Source organism: Dreissena polymorpha, chromosome 5 (assembly GCF_020536995.1).
Source record: "Dreissena polymorpha isolate Duluth1 chromosome 5, UMN_Dpol_1.0, whole genome shotgun sequence".
Taxonomy (NCBI): Eukaryota; Metazoa; Mollusca; class Bivalvia; order Myida; family Dreissenidae; genus Dreissena; species Dreissena polymorpha.
Window position 1 is genome coordinate 23,263,585 of NC_068359.1, and position 19,939 is coordinate 23,283,523.

At 33.5% G+C, this 19,939-nt stretch overlaps 1 protein-coding gene across 5 annotated transcripts in view; it reads right to left on the reverse strand.

The window, feature by feature from the left end:
• The window catches only part of LOC127881066 (rap1 GTPase-activating protein 1-like), a 218,588-nt gene that overhangs the window by 161,223 nt on the left and 37,426 nt on the right, over positions 1–19,939 (reverse strand). Inside the window, exon 1 of one of the 5 annotated variants that reach the window (XM_052428682.1) lies at positions 2,053–2,430. The exons of the other annotated variants lie outside the window; for them this stretch is intronic. Coding sequence (XP_052284642.1) covers positions 2,053–2,168 — 116 coding nt within the window. The 5' untranslated portion in view covers positions 2,169–2,430. Of the gene's footprint in view, positions 1–2,052; positions 2,431–19,939 lie in introns of those variants that run through there. 5 annotated transcript variants of the gene reach the window in all.

Sequence of the window (19,939 nt, forward strand, 5' to 3'; positions counted from 1 at the left end):
AATGACAGACAGACAGACAGGCAAAAAACAATATACCCCCAATCATTCGATCCGGGGGCATACAAACTGAATTAATGTTCACTATGATTAGTCTCTGATATCAAACCTTTTCTTATTGCTATATACAGTTGCAAACAGTATAAACAGACAACAAAATTTTGAGCCATCCAAAATTTGAGCTAATTGATTTATAATATACTTTAAAGTTTACTAGAATGAATCTGCAATAGAGTTATATCTCCAGTTAAAGAGTATTCATATTGCCTACCGTACTGCTTTCTGTTTTGCATTAAAGAGACCCAACTATACACTCAATATTTTCATTAATAAATACTTCAAAACAATTTGATCTACAATCCAACTTATTTCGTAAAATAAATGTGTAATACATCAGCATGTTTTAATGTAGCAAGTTTACAGGTTCATGTAAGAAACAGAACTTAGAAACAAAACATAATAAAGCACTATAAACACATCGCTGAAATATTAACCAGCACTCCCAACAAGTATTTATTTTTTGCTTTTTTTTTTGTGCGTCAAAGAACGAAATGATGATGGTGTGTGTGTTTTCTGAGTTGTTGTATAGATGCAACATTGTCTATTCCATCAAGTTGACATTGTAAATGTTGGGATGCAGCTGTTCAAGCCATAATAATTCTGCAACTACAAAAAAGGCCAGATTTTGTACAAAAAGTCATCTTTGACTGAAATCAATTAACTGTTGAGTTGATGACATGTTGTAAGAAATATTCTAAATATATATATAAATAAAGTAAACATATTAGACATCCCTAATTTTGGAAATAAATTGATCCAATTTAGAAGGATGGGAGAGTCCACTAGGCATAAATGGGTTAATGCGACCTGAAACAAGTTCAAGTTAAACAAACAAACAAACTGTGAAAGTTGTGACCGGGACTGTGAGAACTGTTTGGGCAATCAGATTATTTGACCCTCACAATTTCGAGCCATCTGATGGAAATTCATATGAATAAAAAGCAAAACAAGAGGGCCATGATGGCCCCAGGGGCATCATTTGAACAAACTAAGTAGAGAACTATTAGATGTCACTACATACCGAATTGGGCAGCCCTAGGCCCTATTGTTATGGACAGAAGGATTTTTAAAGTTTGCACAAAATAGGCTTTATATAAGCATATGTTCATTTTTGTGACCCCAGGGGCAGGGTCAAATTCGACCCCAGGGGCATAATTTGAACAAATTTGGTAGAGGACTATTAGATGTCACTACATAACAAATTTGGTAGCCCTATGCCATACAGTATGGACAAGAAGATTTTTAAAGTTTGCACAAAATAGGCCTTATATAAGCAAATTTTCAATTAATGTGACCCCTGGGGCGGGGTAAAATTTGACCACAGGGGCATAATTTGAACAAATTTGAAAGAGGTTCACCCCAAGAACATTTGTGAGAAGTTTTATCAGAATTAGACTTGTAGTCTAGGAGAAGAAGATGTTTAAAGAAAAAGTTAACGCACGCACGCACGCACGACGGTCACAGGACCAAGAGATAAGCCCCGCTGGCCTCTGGCCAGTGGAGCTAAAAAAAGGCTTCAAATATAGTCATGCCAACCGGAAGTTTGAGCCAAGCGGGTTCAAGCCATCAGGTTTAGACTGTAATTGCTTTTTTGAGAAAGATTATACAATTAATTCAATGGACTTTAAAACAAAAGATAAATAATTCATTTTAAAAGATGACAATAATATTCTTTCTGTCACATAGCATTGGTTCCTTCAAAAACAAAAACAATATTGTCTATTTACTGCAAACATATTGTTGTTTCATTCCAATAGAAACTACCAGATGCTACACAATGGTAATTACAATAAGAGAGTAAGGTACCCTGGGTCCATATTACCTAGCTGTTTACCATTTCCGAGAAAGAAATAAATAGATAAAATTCAACACATAACAAATGAAATACACATTTCTCTCAGTCCTTTGACAGTTTTACATTGGTACAGAGTTTTCTTAAAACTAAAGGGAGGTAATTTAGTAAAAACCCATCACTCAAATACAAGAATTACTTACCCTGGATCATCGTCTTCATCAGATCTGCTCTCTGCACACCAGCAGACAAAACACTGCCGAGTCTTCACTGATTTACCGATTGTGTACTTCGACGCCATTTTCATCATATCAACCATATACTCGAAAACTATTTATCAATGTCGGGTAAAGTAGCTGGACGAAATTGTCACATAATTCTCAGACAATAAAAGCAAGACCTTTCATCACTTGTCACTCTTTTATTGTCATAAATATTATGTACTCCTGATGTTTTTTGTTCCATAACTGACATAATAAAACTATCCTTCTATTGATGAATGTTCAACTCAATTCATGTTTTGATTCACTGTTGCACATTCAAGTTATAGAAATACCACCTTTGAAAAACCAGTCATGAAACTTTTGCTTTTATTTTATTGAAATTGGATTTCAGGTAAATTGTTCACATCATATCGTTTGTATTTCTTTGTTCCTGTTTTTTTTTCGAATAAATTTCTTTCAGTTTCATCAAATTTCAATTGGAAAAATTCAATTGAGATGCAACGGGAACTGAATAATAAAGTTTCATAATTGTCAACTGAGTTTCGTATTCCCTTTGTATTTAAACATCTTTGATGTTCATCAGGTATTTCAGTTTATTGTTGAATACACTTGTTTTGATTCTATCAATCTTGTTCAAATCAATAACTCTTGCCTAGAAAAACAAGATGTGTTTGTTAGCAGGTTAATTCTTAATTTCATTTAATTCATTTTCAGATACTTAGATGCAGCGAAATCAAATAAATCAAAATGAGTCAGTATGATGATAAATTGAACTTATGATAACTTATTTTTTTTTATTCTAACCTAACTATTTTGCCACAGAATAATTGATTAAATGCTCATTGTTAAAGGCTCGGTCTTGAAAATGAGGCTTAATGCATGTGCTTAGTGTGGTCCCTTATTAGGCTGTACAGGCTAATCGAGATTGACACTTTATAGGTTCATGCATTAAGCCCTGTTTCCCCAGAACATGGCTCAAATTAACCTTGATTGTGCTCAACATCATGATTCCTTAGTTTTGATATAAAAGACTATCATATTATTTCCATCCTTTACTTTTTTGAACATTGAATTCAAATTATTATTATTTGTATTTTTTTATCTTTTTTATTATCATTATCAGTAGAAGTAGTAGTAGTAGTAGCAATAGCAGCAGTAGTAGTAGTAGTAGTAGTAGTAGTAGTAGTAGTAGTAGTAGTAGTAGTAGTAGTAGTAGTAGTAGTAGTAGTAGTAGTAGTAGTAGTCATTTTAACTTGTTACAAACTAATAAATAGTATAAATGTATGCAAATTGCATAAGTTAAGTTTAAACCAATTTATTTTAGATGGATTGTATCAAAAGAATTATGGGGACACTCTCAAGTCCATTTCCTGCGAAGAACAAGTACTTGATTTTCTTGGAAAAATCTTAAGAACACAACTAGAATTGATATCTGACCCAGGACCTTCTGTATGATTGCTAGGTACCAACCATTATCCACTATGACATGTACAATCAAGACATGGTATTATATTAACCCTTTCCCACATAGACGCTGAGTGAAAATGGCTATGAGCATAAAACATAGCATAAAACCAGAACAGCCTGCAAGTAACTCGCAGTCTGTTCAGGTTTTATGCTGTTTGCTGCTCATCAGTAACTATCGGTTGGAAATTAAGCTTTTAAAACTTGAATTTAGTAAGAAAGGTATTAAATTAAATATAGCTTTCTAAAGAACAACAAATGTGTAAAAATAGATATCTAAGGGTAATGGGTTAAGAGAATATTTCATTACGTAGAATGCCCAAGACACACTGGTTCAGATAACTAGCTCAATTGGTATAGTGCAGGACAATCCCTGGAGACACACTGGTTCAGATAACGAGCTCAGTTGGTATAGTGCAGGACAATCCCTGGAGACACACTGGTTCAGATAATTAGCTCAATTGGTATAGTGCAGGACAATCCCTGGTGACACACTGGTTCAGATAACTAGCTCAATTGGTATAGTGCAAGACAATCCCTGGTGCATGAGTTCAAACCTTGTTCTGTCCATAGAGTAAATTGATTGAAGTAGGGAAGCTGTCAGCGTTAAGTAGTGACATTGTCAGCATTATGTAGGAAGTTGTAATAATTAAGTAGGGCAGTTGTCATTTTTAAAGTAAGGAGATGCCATTAGGAAGGGAAGATAAGTTGTCACTCATAAGTAAGGAAGTTTTCAGCATATAGTAGGGAAGTTGTCAGCAATAAAAAGAGAGTTTTCAGTATTACATAAGAAAATTGTCAGCATTAAGCAGGGAAGTTGTCAACAAAAAATTGGAAAGTTGTCAGCATAAAAAAGGGAAGTAAATATCATTAAGTAGGAAGATGTCAGAATTAATTTGGGAAGTTGTAAGCATTTAGAAGGGAAGTTGTCATCATTAAGTAAGGAAAATTTCAGCATTAAGTAGAGAAGATGTCAGCAATAACTAAAGAAGTTGTCAGCAGGTAGGAGAGTTGTCAGCATTCTGTAGGAAAGTTGTCAACATTAAGTAAGGAAGTTGTCAGCATTTAGTAGGGACATTGACAGCATTAAGTAGGGCAGTTGTCAGCGTAAAGTAGGAAAGTTGTCAGCATTTTATAGGAAAGTTGTCAGCATTATGAAAGGAAGTTGTCAGCATTAAATAAGGAAGTTAACTGCATTTAGAATGGAAGTTGACAGCATTAAATAGGGGAGTTGTCAGCATTTAGTAAGGAAGTTGTCACCATAAAGTAAAGTTCAAACATGCCACCTCTGCCGCACCATTTCTAGTTAGTAATTGGCATCTGCAGTGTAAGATCAGCTTTGCATGCTCATGGATAAATGTAATTTAACTAACAGCCATAATATGACTGAAATAAAAAACTGCTAACATCGCAAACATCCAATCAATAGTATGTCCCAAATATAATGCTCTAGTAATAATGTTGTTGTACTCTGCGAGAATAGGAAAACAAAAAAAACCTACCAGGAAAAAACACTACCAGACAAAAGATCACTTTTTTGTTTTCATTTTTTGCAATCCTTTCAATGTTTTCTCCTTTCAAGTTTTAAGTCATCTGCAAATAAGTGCCTTAAAAATTTGCCAAGTTCCAGATTTTCTGTGTTACTGCATTGAATGCCTCCTATATACATTCAGACATATGAATAGTATTGACATTCTGTGACAAATTTACAAGCAATCTCAAACTTTCTGAAAATACTGAGACACTTTCACTGAAGTTTCCAATCAAGCTGTCAAAAAACCTTGCAGCACCAATGATTAATATCCAGAAAACAAACCAAGAAAAAAGCAATATTTTCAATATGTCAGTCCAAGATTATAGGATCAAGCCATCCTTGTTTGATGCCATTTATCAGTTCTAGGGTTTGTTAAAAATATTTCTTTTAACAATTGATGTTCTTCTTGTGCTTTTATATCCCGTTTTTTTCTGAGGCTTTCAGAATGGCACATTGATTAATATTAACACTTCTTATCTATAACACTAATTAATACACCACATACATATTGAAACATACTTGTTTGCTGTCAACTTTGTGCATGTGAGTTTTGATGAATGTCTCCATACTCAGGGCAGGTGTTTTGTCATTTGAATAGTTTGGTTTCCCCAGAAGGCAAAAGATGACCATAACAAAAATTTAAATATCTCAAGTACAATAATTTATTCATTATCTGGATATCTTCCAGTTATGATTCAACATTTGAGCCAAACTTGTTAAAGTCTGAAGTCGAAAAGTAAACAAGTTATAGTGTATATCCCTTTACATTTTCTCAACAGTTAAAAGATAATTTATAATACTCCCTTAAAGAACCATTACAAGATCTGACTCCTTATTTGGTGCTTTCACTATGCATTAAGGCTAACTTTAACTCTTTCAATGCGGGAACCGCATTTCGAAGGACTTTGCAAACAGTTTGGATCCAGATGAGACACCACAGAATGTGGCGTCTCATCAGGATCCAAACTGTTTGCTATTCTGATAGTATTCTGTGAAAAAAATCAAAGAAAGTGCTTATTTTAGAAATTCAGCAGACGACATTTTAGCAGAAGACAAATTTCCCAGCATGCAAAGGGTTAATCATCAGCTGTAATCATGCAACATGAGAAAATCAATTGTACTTCTTTCAAGCTCCAGGCATGACCAACTCGATCAGTTCAATCAATTTCCCTTATCAGTAAAAACTAAATTACCTTAAATCTTTGGTTGGCTTTTCTAGTTATTGGATACTGTAAATATCAAGCCAATCCTAATTGTTCTGTGTTTCTGCATTAAATTGGTACAAAACAGTCAATTACAAAATAAAATTATCTCAGCCCGTTAAAACATAGCTTTGATGTTAATTACTTAGCCTCAGAGTAAAGTCTAAATAAACATGAACAACTTGTTGAAATTTATGTTAGAATCTTACTCCTAATTAGCATACATGCCAGACGTCCCGATCTCGGCGGGACAGTCCCGCTTTTGGGCCCTTTGTCCCGGCGTCCCGATATGAGACGATTTTTTCCCGAAATTCGTAAAAAACGATGTAAGGTCTATAGGTTCCCAATAAAATTTGCTATTCAAGCTCTGTTTGCTAACACTTACCACCGCTAATCCCTTTATTGCCCCCAATTAACAATCCGATTCTACTTCTCGTGTGTACCAGTGTTGTTTATGACACCTTATCAGCGATTTATCGGTTAATTATTGCTTTTATCAGGCATTCACACCACGGTGGTCTTCAAGATAGTGGTCGCTTATTGCTATTGATAGTTGTATTATAATGAAATAAATGTTGAAAATGTGTTTGTTTTTGTCTTTGTTTGAAACGGTTTACAAAACAATTGTTTTGTAAAATTAACTGTACGTCATTAATGAGTCTTTTACATTCAATGTTTAGTTCCAAAATAGCGGGATAATCCGAATGTGCAATATACCAAAATTGCAACAAACAGTCCAATAAGTGATACCCATCCTGTCTAGTGTAATTGGGTGAAATTGTAATACAAAACAAAGAGGTGCTATGCATGACAGTTTGACCCTAATCCAATTAAGCCGCGACAATTGACAAGTAACAAACTGCGCATGGATACATGCTTAAAAAAACATCGCAACAAACAGTAAAAGTGGTCTTGTGTTATTGTAATAGTTTACTGTAACCCGTACTTTCAGTGTACTGGATAGCCTCCCCTGCGTTAATGTTTGCCATTGAAAGTAATATAATGAGTATTGTTGTCGTAATGTTCCAGATTTTGTACTCTAAAAAGACGAATATTATCTTCGTTGTTTGCTATTGTCTTATTTAATAAAACTGTTATTATGTTTTAGATTTCATGCTTCATATCAGATGTTTTATGTCTTGAATAAAAGTATCAAGAGTTTTTGTTAGTACTATACTGACTACAGTAAAGGTGGAATGATAGATCGTTTTAGGTGTCCTGCTTTTTGGTCAAATATCCCGACAATTTTTTATGGAATGTCCCGCTTTGGACCTAAAAAATTCTGGCATGTATGCTAATTAATTGACTGCAAATAACATTCAATTTGCTAGATAAATATGTTTGCTTGCTAACTTGTTTTTTTTTAAATAATATATTACAGTCATGAACTTTTTTTCCATGTTTGAGGGTAAGCTGACTGCACAGGCTAATATGGGCAACACTTTATGCACGTGCATTAAGCCCCATTTTCCCAGAATGCAGCCCACATGTTCCCAGCAGTCTTAGCCCAGCAGTCTTATGATTGTCATGGTGACAAACACAGTTTAGAATCTGTTTCCGCATCCATTCATACTGCTCCATAGGAACAAAGTATTTTCATTTACTCTTGGGACAAAGATGGATGGCATCCTAGCAGCTAACAGAATAACATCATTTTCATGAATAGGACAGGCTTTCAGATAAATAAATCTTCCATTGAAATACAAATCATAACTCTGGCTCCATGTGAAGACCAGTCTTTTTCAATAAGAGACATTCTGTCTAGCACATTTTATGCCTTTCAAGGCAATCTTGTATAAAAGAAAACCGTTCCCCATGCAAAATGTGTGTGATAAGTGATTTTGAAATAATGAATTGGTCAATTTGTTGTTATTTTGAAAGCACCGCAAAATATTAGATCTATTACGCAATACACAACTTCTCTATAAAATATATTGTATTTATTTTGCATAAAAATTGAGAATCGTTCAAGTATTCATCTGATTGACATCTTATACAAATTTGTAAAGCAAAAGACATAATGCAGCTTTACTTGAAAATCTAATATTGCCAAAGTACACGGCATCATCCATTATTATGCATGACCAAAAGTCCTATCCCATTTCTGTGCTTGTCATCGAGCGAAATGCAGTCTAGAATCTGTTTCAGAAACCAGTGATATTGCTCTACAGGAAACAAATACATTCATTTATTCTCCGGGGGTAAAAAGATGGCACGAAATAACATCATTTACATGACAAGGGAAGACTGGCTTTGTTAAATTATCTTTCTTCCAAATACACTGATAAGCCTGAATCAAAATGCAGACCACCGACATTTGACAAAGAGACAAATACTTGCTGGAACAAATATCTTCCAAGACAAATTTTGAACACAAGGAAATCAATGTTTGCTAGTAATTAAGAAAACTAACTTTATGAAATCAGATTTCTTTTATATTTAACCAAGCAGGTTCCAAATGTACGCATCATGACCAGTAATATAATTTAACCCTTCCCACCCAACTCAAAAGCAAAGCGAAAATGGCTATATGCAAACAGCATAAAACATAAAACCATAACAGTCTGCAAGTGAATCGCAGTCATTCAGGTTTTATGCTGTTTTCTGCTCAAAATGATCTTAGTTTGGATAAAAAGCCTTTACAACTTTAATCCAGTGAAAAAGGTCTTTAATTTAATTTGATTTTTTAAGGGCCTCACAAATGTGTAAAAATACGTATCAGAGAGGTAAAAGGATAATTCTACATACTATCCAAAAAGCATTGCAAAATACCATGTACTGCAAATCTGTAAAGAAAATATTTATGTGGATTTATAATAAATGTCAAATAGTTTTTATACTCATTAGTTTGTATCTTAAAAAGCCGTTGTGACATTTCTACACAAATGAGAGCACTAATAATGGCAATATCTCATAACAAAAGTGTCATATCTAGGTCGGAAGAAACTTTATTTATAAATCTATGAACAAGATGTCAGAAACACAATCCCTAAATTAATGTTCACATAATGGTAATGTCCAGGACTGAAGACTTGCAGTTCACAGACATTGTTTTTGTATGCAAATACAGGCTTAGTTAGCACTTAAACACCATCGATCCAAGAAACTTCCCCATGAATCTGAATAAGTATGAAAACCTGACTAAGTGCCACTAAATGCTCTAAACCAATGTTCTTAAATAAAACAGCATTGTTTATGGTAGCAAATGTCAAGTAAAACAAGACTAAACATCATCTTCCTGTAATGTCAACTAAAATATCCCTTATGTTTTATAACGATTGCACTAAGAAAGCTATTCACAATTTTTGTCTGCGCAAAATGAATGAGTTTCTCTCGCTATTATATTGCTTATTGCTAACATGACACTGCAGTCAATTAATGCATTTGCCCCCAATTAAGCCTTGTCAGTTATATAAGACCCATGCTCTCTCTAAAGGTATTTTTATGCAGTCCGCACAGGCTAATCAGGGACAACACTTTCCGCCTAAACCGGATTTTTGCGCAGAAGAGACCTTTCTTTTTTTCTTTAACCAGAAAATATTATCAAAGCAGAAAGTGTTGTCCCTGATTAACCTTTGCAGACTGTACATGCTAATCTGGGACGACACTTTATGCACATGCATTAAACCCCCTTTCCACAGAGCATGGCTCATATGTATGCTATAGTCTGGATGAGCCGTGGGTTATTTTCATAAAGTTGTTACATCACAAATATTTTATAAATATATGACCATGAATCATTATGAAAATAATTATTAACCTTTCTTCTTTAAGATTTGTTGCTTTTTTCCAAATGTTTATCGTCTTTAAACATCAAAATAATCGACTGTGTTGATAGTGTCAAACTACCATCATGAAAATAAGCTTCCGTTTGATTCGTGGATTCTGATTGGCTGCCAGAATTTCAAGATTTGCATTCTATAAATAGCCTTTAAACTTACCTTGCAGGACAGATTAATTTCTTGTGAAAAAATGTCAACAGACGATGCAGCATGGTAAATATTCCTAAATAAACGCTGTTGTGTAAGTTTGAAACACTATATGACCAATACATAAATGAGGAAATATTTCATAAGGACCTATCAAGTTATGATGAATTACACTATTTACTTGTTTTTGACGCATTTTTGATGGGAAATAAATGGTGACCGTGTCAAAACATATTTCCGTAACGAACTGCATCATGTGTGAACGTTCTATCGCGAGATTTCACGCGATTTCTATACCCACGAATCAAACAGAACCCACGACTCAATCAGTAACAACCATATTTATTGGCTCATTTGAATAAGCCCAATGGTAGGTCAATGTCAAGTTCAAAACAAGACTATTGCCAAGCAATATATGTCCCCAGTACCGGCTCCAACAAGACTATTGCCAAGCAATATATGTCCCCTACCGGCTCCACCATTGTCAGAAATTTCAACCATTGTCAGAATTTCAGATTTTTATATATTATTTGTTGCCATAGCAACCAGAATTTTTGACGTAGGAACAAAATGAAATTAAGTGCATAATGTACATGTTGCCATCTATCCATGTTTCAAGTTTTATGAAAAATTATGAAGAACTTTTCAAGTTATCGCAGGATCCAGAAAAGTGTGACCGACAGACTGACTGACTGACGGACTCACTGACAGACAGAGCGCAAACCATTATTCCCCTCCGGTGAAACTGGTAGGGGACAATAAGGTCAGGCTATGTGGGTTTGTTCAGTCAGTTCATAAATAATGTCCATGAAAGTATCAACTGTTTGTATGTAGGGATAGTGATGTAATATGAAAGGCCAAGAATTACTCTTCCTAAAGTAACCCAAAAGTATGTCAATGTCTAGGTCAACATGAGGTCAGTTGATGTAAGAGTGTTGATAGCGTTCAAAGACATCATCCATGCAAGTATCAAAGCCTTATAGGTTTTTTTTCGTGGAAACATATTATTTTGGTAAACCCAGACTTACGACCTTCTAAACTGTTCTAAGTCTAACAGTACTGTCATTGTCAAGGTAAAAATGAGGTCAGGTGATTTGTGTGTGTTCACAGACATCATCCATGCAAGTATCAAATCTTAGTAGCAACAGGTATAAACGTTTCATTTTGGGTTAACCAATAACCAATAATTTGGACCATACAAACAAATCTAAGCTAAAAAGTAGGTCAGTGTCATGGTCAAAACATAACTATATATATATATCCAGGTATGTGGGCATGTTGATAGTGTTCAATGACATCATTCATCAAAGCATTGTAGAAGGCATTATGGGTATTATTGAAAAACGTGTCATTTTGGGTTTACCCAGTATTGATGGAAAACTAATCAACAATCTCTGTATGCCTCCACTGACATCTATACAAACCGGAGGGCAGTGGGGGGAGGGGTCATACAAATAACCATTCAAGTAAAGCTGGCAATGTATGATTGTGCACTGTGTTAAGCTTAAACAATTGACTGCTCTATAAATGAACGCCCTGAACTGACTTGACCATTGAAAAAGTCCATATTGGTCGCCTATCCAGGATACACAACAGTAAAGGGCAATAATGTTTGAGATCAGGAAATTAAAAAGTTCTGAAACCCTTTTCCACATAGATACGTACGGTATTTTGACGTATTTGTAGTCCCTTAGAAAGTTAAATTTAATTAAAGACCTTTCTTGCTAGATTACTAGATACTGATGACCAGCAAACAGCAGAAATCCTGAACAGACTGCAAGTTACTCGCAGGCTGTTCTGATTCTATGCTGTTTGCACATAACCATTTTCACTTTGAGTGGGAAAGGGTTAAGCAAGAATTAGGACATTTGCCTGTTGCAGAGTATGCTCCATATGTAAATAATAAGATTTACAGTGTAAAAAACATAACTGCAGAAATGATTAGATTTATATAGAGAGCCTCTTATTATTATTGAATTATAAGAAGAGACTGTTAATGTTCCATTAACAGAAGACACTAATGATTTCTGCTTAGTTTGCAGAGAAAATTTGTCATGGGAAACGTATTAGGATGCACTCAACAAACAAATCTAATTACATTTCCATCAAATGCAAACTGCTTAGAATCTGCAAATCTACTGGAAAAGTCTTACATCATATTCTAGCAATATTGTTAATGACGGTAATACAACAATATGTAAATTACAAGTTCTATTTAATTGAAGAGGAGAACATAATAATACTATGACAATTTACCTAACATTTAGTAAACATAAACCTGATGCATGTCATGCAGCTACATCACGTTGAGTCAATTTTCAATCGTGCTTGAAATTATATTTAATAAACTGTACCATACCCGTGTTTGATCTTCGACCTTGATATGACCTTGACCTTTGAGCCTTCCTCACATGCTGAGCATTTATTTTGTATTACCGTAATTACTCCATGTTTTCGGACACCCCTTTTTTTAGCAAAAATAATTATTTTTGGCGACACTTAATTTTCGGACACACAGGTTTTTGTCCATTATTACTGTCTCTAAGTTTTCGGACAGTATATTTTACAGCGCTATGTTACCAAATTTCGGTCCTGTTTTTGATATCTAATGACACTTCGATCATGGGGTTTTAATACCAGATTAACATCATAAACATGGCAGGTGCATGTCTGAGGGCAACAGACCATTACATTTGCGTTGTTGGATAAATACCGGTAACCTTGTAAACCGGTATTAAACAATGGTTTCGCCAGATAGCATAAGCGTTATGACAATTACCAGGGGTAGAGTCAATTAACAGTTCAATTATTTACCGCAGTGGTACTACCCCTTCTCAGAAAAATAACTGTGACAAATACTAAACTCTTCAAAGTGTGATGCACCCTATTGCAAGTTTTACGAACAATGGAAGGTGTTAGACAATAACTATCGGAAATGAACAAACAAACAATTCATCATATTTTCCTTTTTTTATTGCGTTAATTACAGGTTCATACTATTGAGTATCAGTACATAATATGCTCATCTTTGAACTTGTTGGTCAAAGTACAACCTTGTAGTAACGTTCTGTCAAATAAATTAAGCATTTAAAATTATTTAAAATGCAGTGCAAACATATATAACTGAAATTTATACTATACGGCATGGTATTTTACAAGCGCGTGCAATTACCGGTAGTCGTTGATACAATTTACGGTATTTTCTGACACTTCAATTTTCAACTCTAAATTTTCGAACACCTGTATGTTGTGAATATTATTTGTATCTCAGTTTTCGGACACAAAAAAAATAATTATTTTGAAGTGTCTGAACACATAAAGTAATTACGGTAAATGATTTTAAAAAGGTGTCATGTATAGATGGATATACACATCAAGAGATAAGGGAAACCAGGCCATTTGTTAAATTTTACACAATTTGAGTTCAAGAAAAAGAGCTTGTTTTAATTGGACGATTTTAAAGTGATTTTATACAACTCAATGTTGATTAACATGTTGATAAATGCAGTACCAAAAATCAGATAACCAATAGATAGTTTTAGGTCCTTAACCTGTTATTATATTCACATACATTAGTACTGAATAATGCATAAATTGTATATATTCAAAGAAGCATTATTACATTCTTGATTTAGAAAGATTTTAAAAATTAAGCTCAAAAGGTAAATCAACAACACAAATTAATTTTTATAAAACCTTTTTTATTGATTATTTTGAAAATGTGTGTTTTAGTGACATAACACTATAACAAGAGCACCGCCTTGCGGGTGCAGACGGCGCATCTATTTTTCTTTTTAAAGGTGAAGGGAACTATCTGAATACTTCAATCAAAAAAGATGGATGGGTGGGGTGGAGAGGGGTGTATAGTGTGGGGGTGTGGTCATTTATTACATTATCTTCCAAAATTAAGAAATAAAAATGCAAAAACAAATTAAAAATTTATTTTTTAGGGGGGAGGGGGGATTCTTGGGTTGGACGGTCTTTCAAAAATAAAATAATAAAAATAAATATTTTTGTTTTTTAACCATGTTTCCAAAAAAAATAAAATAAGGGGGGGGGGGTTGGGTTGGGTTGGTATAGCGTGAGGGTGTGGTCATTTATAAGATGATCTTTCAACAAAAAAAATGAAAAAAAAATTGGCTTTTTTGGGGGGGGATTCGGGGGGGGCATGGGGGATGGTTTGGGTGCAGTCTATGGTAGTATTTCATGTAAGAGTTGTTTTGTCAAAGCATCAATCAAATCTGATCATAAATAACAAAGTCATGGAAATTTTTTCAAAATTTAAATATTTGTCCTTGAGAGTCAAGGTCATTCAAAGGTCAAAGTAAAATTTAACTTGCCAGGTACAGTACCCTCATGATAGTATGAAAGTATTTGAAGTTTGAAAGCAATAGCCTTGATACTTTAGAAGTAAAGTGGATGTAAACACAAAATTTTACCACAAATTAAAAGTTACTTAGACAAAAAAGGGCCATAATTCCGTCAAAATGACAACCAGATTTATGCAACTTGTTCCGTACAGTCCCCTTATGATAGTTTGTGAGTGTTCCAAGTCTGAAAGCAATAGCTATGATACTTTAGGAGTAAAGCAGCCCAAAACACAAAACTTAACGAATTTTTCAATTTTCTAAGTATAATGGGGCCATAATTCTGTCAAAATGCCAGTCAGAGTTACATAACTTTGCCTGCACAGTCGCCTTATGATAGTAAGTAAGTGTCGCAAGTATGAAAGCAATAGCTTTGATACTTTAGAAATAAAGTGGACCTAAACACAAAACTAATTGAAACCAAATTTTCAATTTTCTAAGTATAAAAAGGGCACATAATTCTGTCAAAATGCATGCTAGAGTTATCTAACTTTGCCTGCCCAGTCCCCTCATGATAGTAAGTCAGTGTACCAAGTTTGAATGCAATAGCTTTGATGCTTTATGAGAAAAGTGGACCTAAACACAAAACTTTACCAAATTTTAAATTTTCTAAGTATAAAAAGGGCACATAATTTTGTCAAAATGCACGCCAGAGTTATCTAACTTTGCCTGCCCCGTCCACTCATGATAGTAAGTAAGTGTACCAAGTTTGAATGCAATAGCTTTAATACTTTATGAGAAAAGTGGACCTAAACACAAAACTTAACCCGACGCCGACGCAGACGCCGACGCCAAGGTGATGACAATAGCTCATAATTTTTTTTCAAAAAATAGATTAGCTTAAAATGGAATCTTAAAGGGAGCAGTTCATGTTTTGGTAAATTGACAAAATAGAAAAAAATTGTTTTAAATTTGCGAATTGTAGTTGTAGTTATATTATTTGCAATGAAACAATAATACTGAACATTTACAATGCATTAAAATATCCATTATCTGCATCTTTTGAGGATTTAAAAAACCTACAAATTATAAAGCGTTACAAACACAAAACAATTGAGTAATTTGGAGAGTTCTGTTGTTATCGTTATATTTTGTGACACTACCTGGATTGCTTAAGTATAAAATATATCACTTACTGCATCAGCAAGAATGGCCAAATGCTTTAGGTGTTATACTTTTACTCAAAGCTCATTGGATCAAGCCCAGTTTTTCATAACTTTTTTTGCTTTTAATGTTATTCTTGTTTTATACTGGTGCTTTTTAGTTCCGGTGCTTATATTTATCAATTAAAAGCAATTTTATGACAAGTTTCAGAACATGCCAAAATCTGTGAGAAAGTCCCTTTAAAGTACAAGCCTGCATGGCAAAGTGGTTGTGCCTTAAATTTTGCCCCTGCATGTTGCTGTTTCTAACAATGGAGAAGAATATTAAACTTTTCTTGCAATCACTTCAGATATCTACACAGATTAATAAAGTCAATGCTAGCAAACACATTTTGTTTGCATTAAAAAACTCTGTTAACACTTTGCATGCTGGGAAATTTGTCGTCTGCCAAAATGTTATCTGCTGAATTTCTAAAATTAGCATTTTCTTTGATTTTTTTCAAAGAATACTATCAGAATAGCAAACAGTTTGGATCCTGATGAGACGCCACGTTCTGTGGCGTCTCATCTGGATCCAAACTGTTTGCAAAGGCCTTCAAAATTCGGTTCCAGCACTAATAGAGTTAACAGGGGCTTTCAAGAGAAAAGTGGATTCTGACTCAAGATTCAATAATTTACAAGAGTCCTCCAACATTTCTAAAATTAGACAAGGAATACAATTACACAATTCAAGTACATCCTTGACTTTGGAAAGCTTTTAAGAGTTTAAAATAAAAAGCATACTATTTTGATATCTTCTTAAAATTATGTTTATAATTTAAATTGTGCATCATCAAGTGTTATCTACTTTAATAATAACATGTAAAAAATGTCTAAAACAATTTATAATAATGTTGGTGACTAATCAAAAATGTTGTCAAAGAATGAATAGCCATAAATTTGACATTAAACATTTTCCCAACTGTTTAACAAATGTCTCAGAACATTTTAATTCTGTTGGACATAGCATTGATGATTTTTCTTTTGTTCCTATTGAACAAATACAAAATAACTGGAAACACCTCTTAAAAGAATGTTCTTGGATGCATTACCTAGGTACTATAGCTCCCCTAGGTATGAATTCTAAAGTTCTCTTCTTTTTTTTCTAGTTTTTAAGGTAGTTTTTACTGGTACATTTAACATATTTGCACTAAAATTATGTTTCAAAATGTCAATCAGTTCTTTTTAAGCAAACATTATAAAGGTTCATAATTTAATTACACTATGAATATTTTTTTATTCTATCTTGATTATGCAAATTCCTACTTAGTACTACTATAGTTTAAATTTATAATAAACGTTATGTCCAATAGATACCATTTATTTTAAGTTAAATTAATAATAAAATAATTTAGTTTGAACATATCTTTAACACAAATAATATTTTAAATTTATGTTTACATTTTATAATACATCAAAATTAATATTCTAAAGTTTCTCTTTTTTTAATTAATATATTATTTTTAAGTCTAATATTTAATCAAAATTAATATTCTAAAGTTCCTCTTATTTTTTAAATAATATCTTATTTTTAAGTCTAATATTTAACATTAGAAAATAGCAATTAATGCTCTGACAAGCTGATTAAGGTGTCTTTACTCTTGTAACCTGTTATGATATATACAAAATAAATCATCCATTTTATCGGACTAGATATATCATTTTGATATAAAAATGAATTCATTGTATTTTTAAATAATAAAATGCCTATAAAATAATAATTGCCTATTTTGATGAAAGCTTTCAACTCTTTATTCCACATCAAAATGTAACACTTAAAACATCACTACATTTTCAGAAGAACAGAACATTTCTGCACCGAATCAATGCACACAACTTCTTCCATAGTAAATCCCAATGAATTCCATGGTTCCAGCCACTAAGTAGAATAATCCCTTTACACAATGATGCCAATCATCAGATAATTAACAAGGTAATTATTATCAGAGATGGTGTCCAATTAATGGCTTATAGGACCTAAATGAATAGCCAGGAATTATTCCAGTGCAGAAAACTCTTTCAGTCTTGTATCTACAAGCTATCTGTATCTAAGGCTGTGCTGGTAACAATGTAAGGTTTTTCGTCCAATAGGACCAATATTGTTTTGCATTCACACTGAACAACATGCTATTCTTCCTGTTTCACGATACAGAGATGGTTGTATGTGTTCTTAACCCTTTGCATGCTGGGATTGTCGTCTGCTAAAATGTCGTCTGCTGAATTTCTAAAATTAGCATTTTCTTTGATTTTTTTCAAAGAATACTATCAGAATAGCAAACAGTTTGGATCCTGATGAGACGCCACGTTCTGTGGCGTCTCATCTGGATCCAAACTGTTTGCAAAGGCCTTCAAAATTCGGTTCCCGCACTGAAAGGGTTAACCCTTACCCACTCATAAACAAAGTGAAAATGGCTATGTGCAAACAGCATAAAACCATAATAGCCTGCTAGTATTTCTAAGGCTGTTCAGGTTTTATTCTGATTGGTGCTCATCAGAATCTAAGGGTTGAAAATGAAGCCTAATGTAAACTTTAATAAGACAGGTACTTAATTGTATCTTTAAATGTATCTTTCTAAAAGGCTACAAATGCGTCAAAATTCGTAGACAGGTTGTTGAAATGGGTTGAACAAGTGAGCCCCACCCTGGGAAAAAGGGCTTTATGCGTGTGCAAAAAGTGTCCTCCTGGAGTAGTCTGTGGGACAACAAAGTGGTTTCAGAGACACTTCCTTTAAATAAAAAATATCATACATGCTTCAAGTGTCATCCCTGATTAGCCTGCGCGGATGGCATAGGCTAACCTGCGGCAACACTTTACACGCATGTATAAAGCCCTGTTCTCCCATAGGGAGGCTTATTTGCATAGGGATACACTTTAAAGTAAAACTGTAAATTTTAATCTGTCTTTTTCCATTTCCAAGAGACTGCCTTAATGTAATCTATAACAAAATTGTCTGTTTTTCACAGTAAAGTTCGTGTCAAGAATGATTTTCACTGGTGTTTGCATGCTTCTCAAATTTATCAAAATAGTTCTGACAAAGTCTAGACAATATCGACATATCCTTGCTATAAACAAATCCTGCAACTTCTACCATGGAAGAATCATAAATTTACAGCCACAATTTCTTGTTCAATTAAATTCACATGTAATATTTTAGTTAGCACTATTCCATCTTTATAAACTATTATGTCTGTGTCAGTTTCCATTCCTTTCCAGTACAGGTAAAACAGATTGACACTTATCATAGCTTTCATAGATCTAATAATTATAAGTGTTAAAGTAGAATAAATAAAATACCTGCAGCTATCCACAATTCATGTATTACTGTATTCAACATAGAGACTTTTTACTACTAAATTTACATCAGTGTCATTTCCCATGGGAAATGAAATAGCATTTTAGGACACAAATGTGCCCCCAGTGACTTCCAGTAAAAATGTTAATTTAATAGTTATAATTGTTGCCATTCCAGTGACTTCATTGCTTGCTAGCACTTTTTTGTTGATCTTCTATACAGAAGTACACATCATTTTAAAGCTTTATTAAATTCATGTAGATTTTTTAAATGGATTTTCTCAAGAAATGGAATCATTTTCAAGGAAAATAAAGAAAAGCATAGTTTTTACTGGCTTATTTATCATGAGATAATTTTAGCCTTTTAACAGCCAACATTTTTTTGCGGAAACATTTGTTTTTCTCCATTTTTGCAAACATTATAACTAAAGATTAATATTATGATATATTGAGGAAACATTGATCGTAATTTTGATGTCGATTAAACAATCCTCAATCAATATGCTTGGAATTACACTCCGATTATTTGGTTACATAAAAATGCTGCATTTATTGTCATAAGCAATTATAACTAGACATTTTTGCAGCATTAAAGCACCATAAAGAAGACAGTGAAACCAAAAATGTGGCAGTTATTTTATTTTGGTCAAATTGGTCCAATGAGCACACACACAGCAGCAGAAACTAAAATAGTTGAAATTTCAGCATTTATGTGGAATGAACGAAAAAATGAAGGCATTTAAATGAATGATCTATCCGTGCTTTTATTTATTGTGCAAACATAAGTTTAATTATTTAAACACGAAAACAATTATTGCATTAAATATCTCTTTGAAAACTGTTGCCTTTTGTGAAACTTGAGTACTTATATATGAATTTGAAGCATGCAACAGTGAGATTCATGGAAATCAATATTTTCAATTAAACAAAACTAAA